This window comes from Lepidothrix coronata, unplaced genomic scaffold, assembly GCF_001604755.1.
Source record: "Lepidothrix coronata isolate B3197 unplaced genomic scaffold, Lepidothrix_coronata-1.0 Scaffold68, whole genome shotgun sequence".
Lineage (NCBI taxonomy): Eukaryota > Metazoa > Chordata > Aves > Passeriformes > Pipridae > Lepidothrix > Lepidothrix coronata.
Window position 1 is genome coordinate 4,427,967 of NW_016690248.1, and position 14,813 is coordinate 4,442,779.

At 40.5% G+C, this 14,813-nt stretch overlaps 1 protein-coding gene across 2 annotated transcripts in view; it reads left to right on the forward strand.

The window, feature by feature from the left end:
- LOC108499011 (cohesin subunit SA-2-like) overlaps nucleotides 1-14,811 on the forward strand; it is a 59,137-nt gene extending 44,326 nt beyond the window's left edge. The window contains exons 24-33 of one of the 2 annotated variants that reach the window (XM_017818385.1): nucleotides 119-211; nucleotides 886-1,054; nucleotides 1,897-2,048; nucleotides 2,863-2,964; nucleotides 4,274-4,428; nucleotides 4,538-4,666; nucleotides 8,336-8,526; nucleotides 9,609-9,783; nucleotides 10,767-10,860; nucleotides 12,391-14,810. In XM_017818385.1, coding sequence (XP_017673874.1) covers nucleotides 119-211; nucleotides 886-1,054; nucleotides 1,897-2,048; nucleotides 2,863-2,964; nucleotides 4,274-4,428; nucleotides 4,538-4,666; nucleotides 8,336-8,526; nucleotides 9,609-9,783; nucleotides 10,767-10,860; nucleotides 12,391-12,399 — 1,269 coding nt within the window. In that variant the 3' untranslated portion in view covers nucleotides 12,400-14,810. Of the gene's footprint in view, nucleotides 1-118; nucleotides 212-885; nucleotides 1,055-1,896; nucleotides 2,049-2,862; nucleotides 2,965-4,273; nucleotides 4,429-4,537; nucleotides 4,667-8,335; nucleotides 8,527-9,608; nucleotides 9,784-10,766; nucleotides 10,861-12,390 lie in introns of both variants that reach the window. The other variant, XM_017818386.1, reaches the window with a different exon arrangement.
- Nucleotides 14,812-14,813: the final 2 nt, after the last annotated feature.

Here is a 14,813-nt window from a genome sequence, read left to right on the forward strand (position 1 = left end):
ATCTTAAATGAATAATATGAGTGGAAGAAAGATGCAACTATTGTTTATTCTGTAATTCTCTGTTGAATCATAGTCCCATGCATGCTGATCCTTTCACCTTTCCTAAATATGTTTTTAGGAGACTCTTTTTCCACTAAGAAGGGAGCTGAGACGTTTCAGTCAGATTTGCACGTGCTTCCTCCAACATAAGGAAAAAGATGTAAGAGAAAAGGTTTGTGTTTCTCTATCACTTAACTAGCATTCATGCTCAGATCTCCTTTTAAGTGCCTGCCATTCGTTTCATACTGGTATTTCCTTCTACTGATTTTGCTATGTTTTTGTCTCTTAAAAGAAAAATAACTCTTTAAAAAAACAATCTTTAACTATTTATTTTAAAGAAAAATTAAACTTATGTTAGTTAAATACTAAAAGTTTGTGCTTTAGTCAAGCATAGATCTGTGTCTCCATGGGTCCCTCTGCAGAATCAAGGCCTGAATTTGAGTGATAATCATTGTGTTTTCTGATTAGACTGATCAGTGTACTGGTTGCTACCATTGCTTTATTAATGTCTTGCTATGTATATTACTTAAAAAATGTAGAAATTGTCCAGTGATTCATGGGTTAAAAAAAAGATATTCCAACATAATGGAGCTCTTCTTCTTTCCCATGGAAGTTTGAAAATCTTTAGGTGGTGTTCATACATGATACTTGTATACACTGCATCTCCTAAGGTACACATTTTGAAAGGGCTTAGCTGTGGCATTTCACCACAGCTGAGGCAAAGAGAAATCTTTAGTTTGCAAGGAAGAAGTGGGATGGAAGCTAGGCTGTGTTTGATGGAGAGGAAAGGTGGAGTTGGCATGAAAAGTAACACAGTCCTTCTTTGGCTTTGTTTGCTTGATACAGGTCTTCATGATACTCTGTGACTGGTTGCTGATTTTGAGTCATCAGGATTCAAATAATAAGGAAGAAGCAATTGGACTTCTAGGTTATCTTCCTAACACGTCACTTCAGGAAAAACTGTTTTTGTTTATCCGGGAACATGTTTTTGTGGATGAAGAAGAGGAAAGAAAAGGTTAGACATCTTAATCACCAGAGAAACAATCTACCACTTTTGCTATCATTTGTCATCTGCAGTGAATGTATCAGGAAAAGGGGCTGGCCTCTTTTTTTGTCATTGTTGTTTTGCGGGTTGCTTTGTTTCTTTTTTCTGGTTGGACCCCTTTACAGACAAAATGGCTGACCTGTTATTCATTGATCTGTACCATTGATCTGTGGATTAACCATAGGATATAGCTGCCAATTTACTTGTAGGATGAAAAGGGCTGAAGTAATGCAGGGATGGGTGAGAATGTAAAAGTATTTGGTAGACTGACTTTTGTGGTACAGATGATGGTATTAGAGGGCAATGTTGCAGTGTGGCTCTCTCAGTGTGTGGACCCTTTGAAGCCATCAAAATAAAGGATTAGTGGATTTTGATTTTGGGGCTGTGGGGCAGATTTTACAGAATCATAGACTAGTTTGGGTTGGAAGGGACCTTACAGGCCACCTGGCATGGGCAGGACACCTTCCATTAGACCAGGTTGCTCAGAGCCCCATCCAACCTGGCCTTGAACAGAGATGGGGCATTCACGAAGTTTCTGGTCAATCTATTGCAGTGCCTTACCATCCTGACAATCAAGATTTTTTTTCTATATCTAAAGAATAAATCTACCCTCTTTCAGTTTAAAGCCATTCCTTCTTGTCCTATCACTGCATGCCTGTGTACAAAGTCAAACACATTTGGAAGCTGTGTTGAGGTTGTAATTGTGAAGGCTGGTTTCTTTTGGGAGTGTTTTGAAAACAGATTGTTAGTTCATTGTGGTTCTGAGGCCAAGTTCAAGTGTCATGCTCTAAAAAATGCTTTTGTTTTCCTAGACCTGACAGAAGAGGAAGAGAAAAAGGATGAAAGTTGCAAACTTGATGACTTGCATAGAAAGCGGAGTCTTCTTGCAGCATATTGCAAGTTAATAGTGTATAATGTGGTAGAGATGACTGCAGCTGCTGAGATCTATAAGTATTACGTGAAGGTAATGTTTTAGATAAGATTGCTTTCCCTGTCAGTGCATTTTATTTTTTGAAAGTGACTCCAGTGTTTGTGAAAGATGTGGTGTTAATAGTGTTATGGCTCAGAATCCGTATATAATCATAAAAGGGCTATAAAATCAAGCAGGAGTAGGGCAAATCTCTTCCCTTGGCTCCACAAAGTTACCTCACTGCAGACAAAGCAACTGAAAATTGAGCAAAGAATATGTTTGCTCCTCGCATTCTCCAGAGAGACCACTGCAAAGAAGCAGTGTATGGTTGGGGAGTGTTCTAGATGGAGAGCTTCTCACACTGAAGCAGTCAAGTTACTTCACACGACTCACACAGAAGTTGGCCTACATTTCACCTGAGTCCAGGGTTTAAACAATTAGTAGAGCTTCAGCTACTCTGAATTGGGTTTCAGGAGGGCCGAGAACAAAATGGGAAGTCTCCCTGAGTCAACTAACAGAACTTTGGAAATACCTGAATGTGAATCTTGTTCTTTACTTTCTTGGCAGGCACTAGTTAAATACAGAAACCTCTCTTTTTCTCTCCCAAAGAGGCTTTGTTCTTTTGTTGTGATTAATACTTAATAATTTCAGTAAAACTTTAATCCTCACATTACTCTTAAAGGAGTATCCCATTGCTTTACGTATGAAATAATGTAAAAAGTCCAGTTTTCATCTTCTAACTTGTGTGTTCGGATATTGGGAGTGTTTTGTGAACTTCTTGTGTCACATGAACAGTCACATGTTTTGTGTACTTCCAGTGCTAAAGAAGGGTAATGATAATTCTCATTTGTTTTGTTGCTATTACTAGACCTACAATGATTTTGGAGACATAATTAAAGAACTGTTAAGCAAGATGAGACACAATAACAAAATGCAGAGTGCCAAGACACTGATTCTTTGTCTGCAGCAGGTAAGGTTATGATTAAAGTAAGTTACTAGGGGCACTTTTAACAGCTGTATTCATAGTGAAGATTTTTACCTACCGTGCCATAATTATTCATAATCATTAGAAAACCTAGTGAAAGAAATTATTTCCTTTCCTGCCTTTCTGTTTGTATGTTGTTTTTGCATGTCATAATTAAAACTCCTTTAAATTCATTACATCAATTTTAAAAGGTAATTTTGTGCTTGATTTTTTTGGTCATGATTTTAATCTTCAAGTATGTTAGAACTGATGTGAGATTATGAAGTGTTTCTTGGGATATGGTAAGTATTCTTTTAACCTTAATAAATGTTAAGGATATTGTGCTGTGTTTTATGGATTATCTAAGTTTCTGTTGAATTTGAGGAACCATGGATGTGCCTATGGCTGGTCAGCTCCAACCCCTTGTATTTTCAGCATTTTTTTCTGGAGAAAAGTGGGTTGCAGCTCTTCTGAAGGGTCTCAGTTGCTGTGGCTTGCAGCTTCTGACTGATAGCCAGTTAGCTATTCTAACAGCTGGTTTTTCCTGCTCTGCCCATGGCCAGAGCTGCTTGTAGCTTGGAGTCGTGCTGTAATCCAGAGAGCAGGCTCCTCCCAGAGGGTACTGATACATGAGCTTTGCTTATTTCACACCCATTGCCAGGGCTTAGATCTGTGAACTAGCCCTTGAAATCTGAGCTTAGATGAGGCTAAGCAGCATTTGGCTACATATATTCTGCTGACATAGTCAGGACTTTGTGTTTAGATATCACATAGACAACAGGCCCTTTTTGGCCTTTGCTTGACCTTGAAAGTTAATAGGTTGAAGAGAAGAAGCTACTTCCATATTCTGTTAGGAAAGAACCCCAAAGCCTATTTAGTTGGGGTCAAGATGTGCTTTTGACCCACTCTCAGAAATTGGACTATGCTGCTTTCAGACTTGCTGCTTTGTAGCTTTCTGCTACTCTGAAAGCCTCTCAGGCAAATTAGGCTTCTGGGGCTTAGTTCAGAAGTCCCAAGAGGAGATGGGGTCAGTGGAACCATCATCTTCAGGAATTGGTTCTCTGTTTATGCACATTGTTTTTTATTTTTATTTTTTGATTTGTTCCTGTCTGTTGAGCTCACCTGTGTCCTTTGTGTCAAGTTGGTGGTTGTTGTTCATTCATGCACTTCAGAAACAATTGACTAACCTGCTCTTTTGTAAGGCTTCTGTCCGTGTAAGGCAACTGTTGCTTGCTGTGCATGTCTCTCAGTCTTCCTGGTGCTCTGTTTGTCTGTTGGATTACCTGTGTTTGCTTATCTGAGACTTCTCTTGCAGCTGTTTCAGACACATGCAGAAAGCCAAGACAGCAGTAGTGGTGTGGACTTCTCCTCTGCTTCCTTTACAAACATCAAAGAACTTGCTCGTCGCTTTTCACTAACATTTGGTTGGGACCAAGTGAAATCTAGAGAATCTATAGCCATGATACACAAGTATGTGCCATGTAACATCATGTTGTCTGTGGTCATTGCTTTTGTTAGTTGTCTATTTTAACTGTTTTATTACTCTGTTCTTTTTTTTCTATTTTTTTTCTTCCAATAGGGAAGGGATTGAATTTGCTTTTCAAGGAGCTACTGGAGTAGATGGAAAATGCTTGCCTCCTAACTTGGGCTTTCTGTTAATCATCAGTGAATTTTCCAACAAGCTGTTAAAGCCAGACAAAAGACTAGTGTAAGTTAAGTTCTTGTACACCATCATACACAGTCTGTGACTTGTGTATCCCTGTACACAGGACACTTGAGCTTCAGTATGGCAGAATTTGCTCAAGGGCTTTTCAGAGACCTCTGAAATCATTCTGTCCCTGAGGCTGTTTGAGAGACACTTGTTGAATTTTGTAGTAGTAGTTATTTCAGGAAGAAACAGTGCATGGATCATTATTTTGTAATGATCTAATTCCACAGCTTCAGGCCTCAATTACGTGAATTCCATGGTGTATATTTGGAATATATGTGTGACATCTTCATAATGTGGATATTTAAATTCAAGAATTTTTTATTTACATGCAAATATGCCCTGATCAGTGGGCCCGTGTTTTACAGTGGTTTAAATATTTACATTTAATAAGAATGATAGCCTTATTTTGGCATCATGGGGCATTATATGTCTGAATGGAGAGATGTATGTCTCTTATTCCCTTCACCTGCCTCAGCTCCAGTCAATTTTCAGAAGGAAGTAACATTCTTCCTTCTATTTGACCTTTAGCATTACTTCCTTTCTCAGTGCTGCTTATTTTGGATCTGGGTCTCTGCATTTCAGTATTTTATTTATAGATACTGTAAACCCCAGGTATTTCCATTTTCCTGAGAGCATATTTGAAGACCTGGGAATGTAAGATGAAACATTAAGACACATCTGCCTTTTTGAATTTCTGAGCAAATCACTCCAGTACATGACAAGGAAAGTTTCACTTTTGAAAGAAAGTCAGCAGAAATGGAAAAAACCCAACTATCACATCTTGCTGAGCTCTGTGTTGCTCCTGTTCAACTTTGTCTTAAGTTGAAGGATAACTTTCATGGGGATCATCAACCAGGTTTTATGTAACATGGGTCAAGACTGGTAAAATGTCTACTTTCCTGTTACTTCACATAACACAATTTATTAACAATTGCTAGCTACACAGATAGTTCATTTGAAAACATTAATTCGAACCCAGAATGCAAAATGCAGAAGAAAAATAGCTAACATATACTGATTACAAACCCTGATAAACATAAAGGGGATAATCTATGGGTATTGGTAACTTCCTTTTCTATTCTTGCATTTTTCTCAGATGAGAATCTTTGAGATCTACAACTAAAACTGGTTTTCACAGAATCCATAGGATGTCAAGGATATCTTGTCCCAACCCTCCTGCCATGAGCAGGGACACCTTCCGCTAGACCAGCTTGCTCAAAACCCTATTCAGCCTGGCCTTGAACCCTTCCAGGGATGGGACTTACAGAACTTCTCTAAGCAATCTGTTCCACTGCCTTACCACCCTCACAGTCAAGAATTTCATCCTAATATCTAATCTAAACCCACTCTCTTTCAGTGTAAAGCCATTAAAAGCCTTGTCCTATCTCTATGTGCTCCTGTAAAAAATCCCTCTCCAGCTCTCTTGTAGGCTCCCTTTAGGTACTGGAAGGTGTTGTAAGTTGTGCCCAAAGCCTTTTCTTCTCCAGGCTAAACAACCCCAACTCTCTCAGCCTGTTTTCATAGGGAAAGTGCCCCAGGCCCCAGATTGTACAGTTTCTGTATAACTGTGTCCATATTGTATGGATTTTAAAGAACTATCATCATCTGTGGTGACACCCATGCAATAATTAGCTTTCTGTTAATCCATACTTGAAAAACTGTCATTTCATTTACCTCTAAGGAGTAGTTTCTAATTCAACAAGTGGAAAATATTTAATTGTTGATGTGGGCAAATTTAAAGCTAAATCCTGATTTAGCTAAACTCTGTTCCTAAGACTATATTTAACCTCTTGATCAGAGGATATGCTCTAGAAGTATATTCCTGAATGGGTTACATACATTCAGGTAGGTTTATTGATTGAAAAGTTTTGTGGGAAATACAGAATCTAGCAGAGAATGCACTTGACTTCAGTTCTTACTGCTTTGGACCTTCCCACTGCTGCTGGGAACAAATGGGAAACAATAAAAATCACAAGAGGGGAAATTGCAATTTATCCACAAGTACATTCATACTATGTTTCTAGAATAACAGTTTCTATTCTGGGAAGCCTAAAGTGCCTTGCAGGGGCTGGAGATTATATTTCCTCTTAGAAATATTTATGTTTATCTCTATCATAAATTATTGAATGGAATGTTTTAGGTCAACATGAACTTTTAGAAATAAACATCTGGTTATTTTCATTTTTCTTATTAATCATAGGATTGATGTTCAAGTCTGTATGTTAACATATGTGAACGTACCTGTAACAGATGAGATACAGAATATGGGCATTTGTTAGAAAGGGCTATATTTCAACACCATCAAAGTATATGGACTTCAGCCCTCTCCCCTGTAATTGCTTAGGCTGTAGCAGTAAAATACCTGACTTGTCAATTGCTCTGTACCACAAAATGCACACAAGAAATGAATTGCTGAATAGCAAGCAGCATGAAGGGCCTGATTCCTGAATCAGTAGGAGTCTTTCCATTAACATTGATAGCAGTTGGATTAGACTCTGAAACTGTAGTTACAATATGTGCTTGTTTGAAACCAACAAATTCCATTACCAGGGTTTCTTGATCCCTGGGGCCCCCCAAGGCCAGAAATTGTTTTGGAGACGGTGCTTACCCTGACCTCCTCTCAGCACTGGTTTTCTTGTTTTGCAAAGTGAATGAAATGTCTGATATTTTCCAGGCCACTCTCCTAATCACAAAAAGAATAATATACTGTACAGGCTGGCATTAGAACTGTCACTTCTGGTATTTGCTAAGGTGGGGTTTGTTTTAGTGACACTAGGCTTGATTTCAAAGTGATGAACTGTAGCTGAAATGTGGTGAACATCCAGTTTCTAATCCTAAATCAGACTTTGGCTTTCTTTTCTTATTGTTATGAAGTAGGAACGGGTCAGAAAGACTTCTTCAAACATTCTTTTTGAAAAACAGGACATTTCTGACAAAGGCCTCTTTGCTCCAGAAAAGGTGATAGCTTCACCTGGGATTCAGGAAGGCCCGAAGTCGTCTCTGGATTGAATCAGACAGAACAGGGATTTGAAACAATGTTTCCCACATCCCCTGTTGTCATAACTGCAGAGCTGTTAACTGCTTGTTGCAGACACTTGGAATTTTACTGAGAAGCTGAAAGAATTGGATTGTTTTTGAGATTATACTATAGAAAAGTGGTTTAACTGATTTTTTTTTTTTTTTTAATTTTGACAGAATAGGCACTCATGGTGTAAATACCCCATTTCCTGACCTCTATTGTTTCCTGTACTATTGAATCACAAGGAGCATCTCTCACCTGGGATCTCCTTTGTGATGCAGTCCATGAGCCAGAAAAGGCCAGCAGTAGGAGTGCATCCTCACAGAATTCTGCTCCATTCAAATTGCTACTGGCAGCAGCAGTTGGCAGTGCCTTTCCCTGCACAGGAAATTCTTTCTATAAGCTGATGTAATTTTGTAATTTCTGTGGATCTAATGTTGTTTCTAATGCTAAAATTTAAGCACTCTTTTAGCTTTGAAGGAATTTGTATTTTAAATAGATATTTCAGAGAAGGGGGAAGCCCTTTGTTCAACAGTTCTGTCTGCACCTTTAGAGAGTAAAGGGAAAAGCCTTTCTAGCAATACCTGCCCCAGACGTTGAAGGGAAAGATACTGAGTTTCCTTATGCTTGCTTTTGTTTTTCCCCAGGTACACTTACTTACAGAGGTACATACAAGAACCACTGCCCTGCAGAGGAGATGAATGGCAGCCCTTGGTCTGGTACAGAAACTCTTTATTGGCAAATGAAGATGAGGAGAGCTCTGCCCTCGGCAGTTTGGGAGAGTGGCCCCCTGTGGGCACATCTAAGACAACTTCTTTTAAAAGGAAATTGTCTAATGGTATGAAAACTTCCCTGTTCTTGATCAGCTGTGTTTGCTTTGTCTGTCTGTCAAAATTGCTGTACTTGCTATTTTGCTTTGCTTTACCAAATTTGCATTTGCTAAAATGCACTTCATGCTTTGCATTAGCAGTACAGTACCACAGGGAGTTGGATATTGGGACTTTACAGTTCGAACTGGGGTTTTTGTCTCCAGCTTTGTTGATGTTAAAGGCCCCTTCATCACTCAATAGCAGTAAGGTTGGGCTGAAAACTCTGAGTGAGCAGAATTCAAGATTATCTGAATTCTGCTCTGTACTGAGATCTGGCATTTGTCTGTGCTACTGAGACTTCGTTGATGGCTTTTAATTGTTAAGGGCATTGTTGGTTTAGGCCTTGTAGGTAATTGAGGCAGGAGAGGCATTTCCAGAAGTTGATTGAGATCTTCAGCCCAGATGAACTTCAGCCAAATCATCTTCTAGGGTTTTTCTCTCTGTTGAATTTCTAGGGAGCCTGTAAGATTATATTCCTGCTTTTAAGAGTTATAGTTTGGTGGGCTGCATCCAAACTTTACCAGCATTCATGGACTTCCAATCTGTAATTAAATATTCACTGCATGGATATGACGGAACTTAGTTAAAATGTAATAAAGCCAATATGAAAGCAATTGCTAATAACAATGCTAAGTGCTATGGACATGTGCAGTCATATGTGGAGGAAAGGAAATTTTTCCAGTGTCCCTTAGTTTCTTTCTCATCCGTATAAATTTTCTTCTCAGTGGCTTGCCTTCAGAGAGCTTGTTCCCTTGTGTCCCCAGAGGTCCTCTTTTCTTGAGGGTTATATAGACTCAGCAGTACTGATAGCGGTTATGGACCAGGGCCAAGTTCATAAATCTAGATTGCAAAAATGACCAGTGGGCAAATTAAATGGATTTTCTTTTAAGTGGCTTTTAGCTGTCTCCTTCAATAAATGAATGCTTTGCTCCAGATCTCCTTTTGAGCTTGGCCCCATTGTTTCACTGCTGTGGGGAACACACTGGAAATGTCCATCTCAAGACCTCTGAGGGTGATGCTGAAGAGCAGTTCTGTTTGCTGTCTGTTCCAGGGTCTTTGCCTGAAACCAGCCAGACTGAAGTAGCAAGCAAAGCCCCAGAACAGCAGTGCACTTCCCAGCTTCCCTCTGCAGCAGGAAAAAACAGAAAGAGGCTGAAATCTCGAGAGATGTGCTTGCAGGAACGTTTGCCATTCCTTTGTCCAGGAGGGCTACGCAGAAGATACTGGTGAGAGTTTTATGTCTTACAAGCTCCTTCACTTGTCCTGGTATTGACAGTTGGGGTCTATCTATCCACCTCTGCTTCTGTTTTTTTATAATACTTATGGGCAAAGGATGTGTGCCCCTCCTGTCTTTCTTATGGGCACTGTCCTGAGGACGTGTTTCCTTAGTCCAATATCTACATTTGCTGCTTTAGCCTGCCACTGTCACATGGGCTTCCATGCCTTCTTGGACTAATATCGAGTGTACAGAGAAAAAGACAAGGAAGGAGGAAAGTCCCCTGTGCCTCTTCTCTTGTCCTGATTAGAGGGGCTGTGGTGTTGGTTACTCCCTGGCTGTTTGCTGCAGCCAGATGATAAGTGTGTTCTGCATCTCTGGAAATGAAAGAGGATTCTCGTCTCTGCAGATTTGCTATTAACTATTGCATAACTGGTGGCTTCCTTTTAGAGAAGTCTCTGTGTGCAGCAGGCACACATGCCTAAGTGAAACCCCATGGAACTTGGATATGAGAAGTGTTGCAGAAATAGGGAGTCTGGAGTCTACTTCTGAGCTCTGTAAAGCAATCAAAGAGCTCAGTTGCAATAGTTCCCTTTCATACAAGTAATTTATTGAGGTGTTAGGTGCCATTTCCTATATTGGTAGGTTAAAAGGGGAGATATAAATCTCAGAAAGATGCATACTTTTCCAGGTTTTCAGGGACACTTGTTAGATGGACCTGGTGAATACAAGTAAAATAGAACAAAAATTTATTTAACATGAAGGTAGCCCCTGTTTAAATCAAGTTTTTTTTTTCTGAAATGCTTTATTGGAAATTCCTTAGAGCATAACCTGTTTCATACCTGGGAAATTCTGGGCCAGTAACTTTAGGCTACCTTACATGGATATCAGCAGCAGAAGTATCTGCCTTAAATGCACTTGTGCAATGTACAGCCTCTGTTATGAGCTTTCTCAAGACTTAGCTTTTTTTTGGTTTATCTTTTTTGTTTTCAGCAAAGATGAGATTAAGACAGAAGATGTCTCAGAGGACGGTCAAGCAGGAGGCACAGCAGAAGATGTTGATGTTGATGTTGTTGGTGCAGATCAGGTAATTCTGGTTTTCCACTTGTAGTTGAGGTGGTGAATGTGAGGTCAGAGACTCCTGAGTAACCATCTAGCAGCAAAGGGGGCTGCTCTTATGTGGTCCCTTTCAGGATGAGAAAAGGGGGATTCCACTCTTCCCTTTCCAGCTGTAGCTGTAGTTTCCTCCTTCACCTTGATCTGCATTTTAAGGCAATTCTTGTAGCATCTAGACATCCTTAGGTACACTGAACGCCAGCTAGGATGCGTTAAGAGGAGAATCCCATTTCCTTTTTTGCCATACTGTGAAGCTTCCCAATTAAGAGACATTTGCTGCAGTTGCTTCGTGTTACCAACACATTGCAGAGATGGCACTGCTGCGTGGCCTGCAGGGAATATTTGCTTCAGAAATCGTGTTTGCATTGTGCTCTTTGGATTAAAAGACTCAGAATGTGTCTGATCACTGGTCAGCCCTGGGCTGTCGCTGGAGCGTCCCATGTTTCTTGCCCTTTTCCAGTCAAGGCTGTTGAGCAGATTAAATTGTCCCCAAAGCAGCTGGGGATTTGAAGGGAAGCATGAGAACATTGTGGGCTTGGAGTGGCAGCCAGTGTAGCCGGGGGGTTGTCTTGTAGGCACTGATTGCCTTTGGGATCAAAGTTTGGCAGAGCTGCAGCTGTCTGCCTGGATCTCAGCTCAGCCCTGGAATGGATACTTGCAGCAGAGAAAGACTTTCAGGCCTTTGAGGCAGTGGAGTGCAAGGACTCAAATAGGACATTGTACAGCAGGGTCTTGCAGAGTGACTGTACAGAAAGGGGTGCAGTGGCCATGAGTTTTCCTGTGCTGCAGCTACGCACAGCCTTTCTGTCCTCTAAAGGTTTACTGTGTCAGCCACTGCAGGAGCCTGGGTGGTTCCTTCAGGTTTTTCTCCTGTATTTTGCCCTACTCTCTGTACTTCAGAATGCTACTAACTCAGTGTTTGGCAGATAGTTTTTTTGCAGTGAGTAAGGCAACCCCTTGATTTCCAGTGGCTCTGGTTATCTGGGATCTAACAGCCACATTCAGACTTTGCATGATTTTTGACTTTTTAAATGAGTTTTTCCTGTAAAGTTGATCAAAGGGTTCCTTTTCATATGAGTGGTGGGCTTTTTTCTTTTGTTTTGTTTTTAAAGAGGACTAGAAGGAAAAAAGGGATTTCTACCTTTTCTTCAAGTCATATGTGTGTTGAAATGTAGATTGTTTGGACCACGTACTTGGAGCAGCTCCTACTGAAGATAGATAATAGAAGAATTTAAATCCATGGAGCAAGATTGAAGCCATACATAAAATGCACTACTTATCCAGTGTGTGGCCTTTCCCTGTAGTGCCTTTTCTGGCCTCCTTGGGGTATAGAAATGCTTATTTCCTTTTGTGGAGGCTAAATATAGTTCTTTCCAAGAGCTGGCTCTATGGCCAAGCTGGCGGATGGTTAGATGCTACAATGTTATTCAGATTCCTTATGTGCTCTTACATGATGTCTTCTTTATAGTACAAGACTGATTTATCTTTTCTTATGGTATAGGACAGTTAAGACACTGAGAGGATGAACAGAAGCGAAGAACACACTATGTTTTTTTCTGCAAATTGTTTAACTTGAAAATGTGGTTGTGAGGGCATCCACTGAGACAGCAGGAGACACGTATCAAGGTGAATCTCTGCCTGTGGGCATCCACCCAGAACCAGTTCGTAGCACTGCGGTTGATTTCTCCCTGTTGCTGGTTGTGGGCATTACTCATGTGGCTGCTGCACTTCCAAGGCTGTGGGTGTTAGGAGCATCGGTACTCAATTGCATCCTGGTCCTTGATGCTGCCTTGGAAAAATTACCAACTGAAGGACTGGAATCAGGGTATAGACAAATTTTGAATCAAAGACTCTATGAACTAGGTGAGACAAGTTTGTTCAAATCAGGGCAGGGGCAGAGTTCCTCTGGATGTGTTCTTTATCATTGAGGTAACCAAGGTGGATATCTACTTGTTTCCTCTTACCTGATGCTGGGGAGAAAGGAGCCTGGCCCAGTTATGAACACTGTGACCTGCTGGGTGACGGCAAGTGCCATTTCCTGCCTGTAAAATGGAAAACCTGGATCAAATAATCTGAAAGTATTTCTAAATTCCATTGCTTAGAGAGATGTGGTTAGTGGTCTGTGGGCATCAGGACATGTTCCCAGGAGACTTGCATCAAGGCTTCTAAGTAACAAAGAAAGAAACAGCAGACCAGCTGACTGAGTACTTTCCTCTGGAAGAAATCCCTTGTACACAGCGATCATGTGGTATTTACTTGGAAAATGTAAAGCCTGGAAAGACAATGTAAATAGACTGTAAATAATTACGAGTAGGGTTTTTTCATTAAGAGTTTGCAAATGATCTTCACTCAAGACTGTTCAGAGGCAGTAGGCGGGGGAGTGGTGGGTGCTTTCACTGACACTTTGGCGCTGCTCCATGGAATTGTATATTGCAGTAATGCTATCAGCTTTTTTATATATACATATATATATATTTTGGATTGTAACTGTAAAATAAACTACAGAACTACTGCTGTCCATTAGTACTGAATGTGCAAGTGATACTCCCACACTATGTCTGGAGGAAAGAAGAGCAGCAATGCCTGCTGGCCTTCCTGTTTGTTCTGTTATTCAACAGGCTGAGAAGGGAGTTCCTATAAACATGGAAGTGAAAGCCATGACTGTCTCCCAGGTATTGGGTACTCTGAATTGGCAACAGTAAAGCCATGTTTCCTTTTGTGTAGTTGGGGTTGCAGTGGGCTAATGCAAGGGGTGAGGTAGCACTCCTAAGATAATGCAGTTCTTAGTTGCCCTGTGACTTGGTCAGTAACTCCCCGTACCTGGACCATGGTAGTGATGTTTCCCTAATCCATCCAGATTTGTGGATTTAGGCCTAAGCATGCACCAGGTAGGCAGAATACAGCTTGACTAAGCAAACAGTTATCCCTGGGATCACATCAAGCATACAGCTGCTTTAATTTTTGTATGGGAATTACCCTACTGGGGAAAGGTACAGTAATCGTTATAGTTCATGTAAGAAAAGGCACTTCCACAGTACCAGCATAATTTGCTCTTCTTAGGAGAGAAGGGAGTTGGTTATCACAAGTATAATAGAGAGTAGGATTTAACAGGCACTTCATTAAACACAAAGTGTCAGCAACAGCTACAGGCTCTGCAGGAGAGATCGACCTTGCACCATAGCTCTGTGTAACAGAGAAATGTCACTGTGTGCTGAGAAAGCCTGTGGCTGTTCATTGCCCATTTACAAACCCCATTTTTAGGAAGGGTTTCAGGTAGGAAAAAGCAGCAGGCCACCACCTCTTGTACTGCAACAGATGTTCAGGATCACGTAGAAAAGGTGGTTGCTCATCCTTTCCCACAGCACCTTAAGGAACAGAGCTTAACATAAATGCTCTGTGTATCTTTACTGTTTAAAAGCTCCAAACCATGGGCAAAAGGTATCCAACTAACAGTGGAGAAATTTGACATTAGTGAGTCTCTATTAAAATCGGAATAATCAATCCCAATTATCTTTTTTTTTAAGAATCCTTTGAATGGTATTAAAATGACTTGAGTTTTCCTCAGTAAGGTTCCCCAACACTTTAGCAATAGGTTTCATTACTTAAGATACACAGGTGTGTAGGTCTGTACAGGAGATGGTGTGGTGAGTCGAGCAGAACAGATTTCTCTGCACCACTCCCAGCTGCTCAGCAATACTCTCTTTTGGATGAAGAAAAACCTGCTAGAGGCTGATTGCTCTGAATATGCAGCTTGTTGTCATTATCAACCCAGACTGCATACCTGTGTAACCCATCCTATTGTGAGTTGTTCTTTAGTAGTAAGACATTACTGTGTGCAGTATGTAACAATTAGAAGTGTTACATTACATGTAGGAAAATCTTTATTTGAAAATACAAACATGTTTTTTAAACATTTTAAAGATC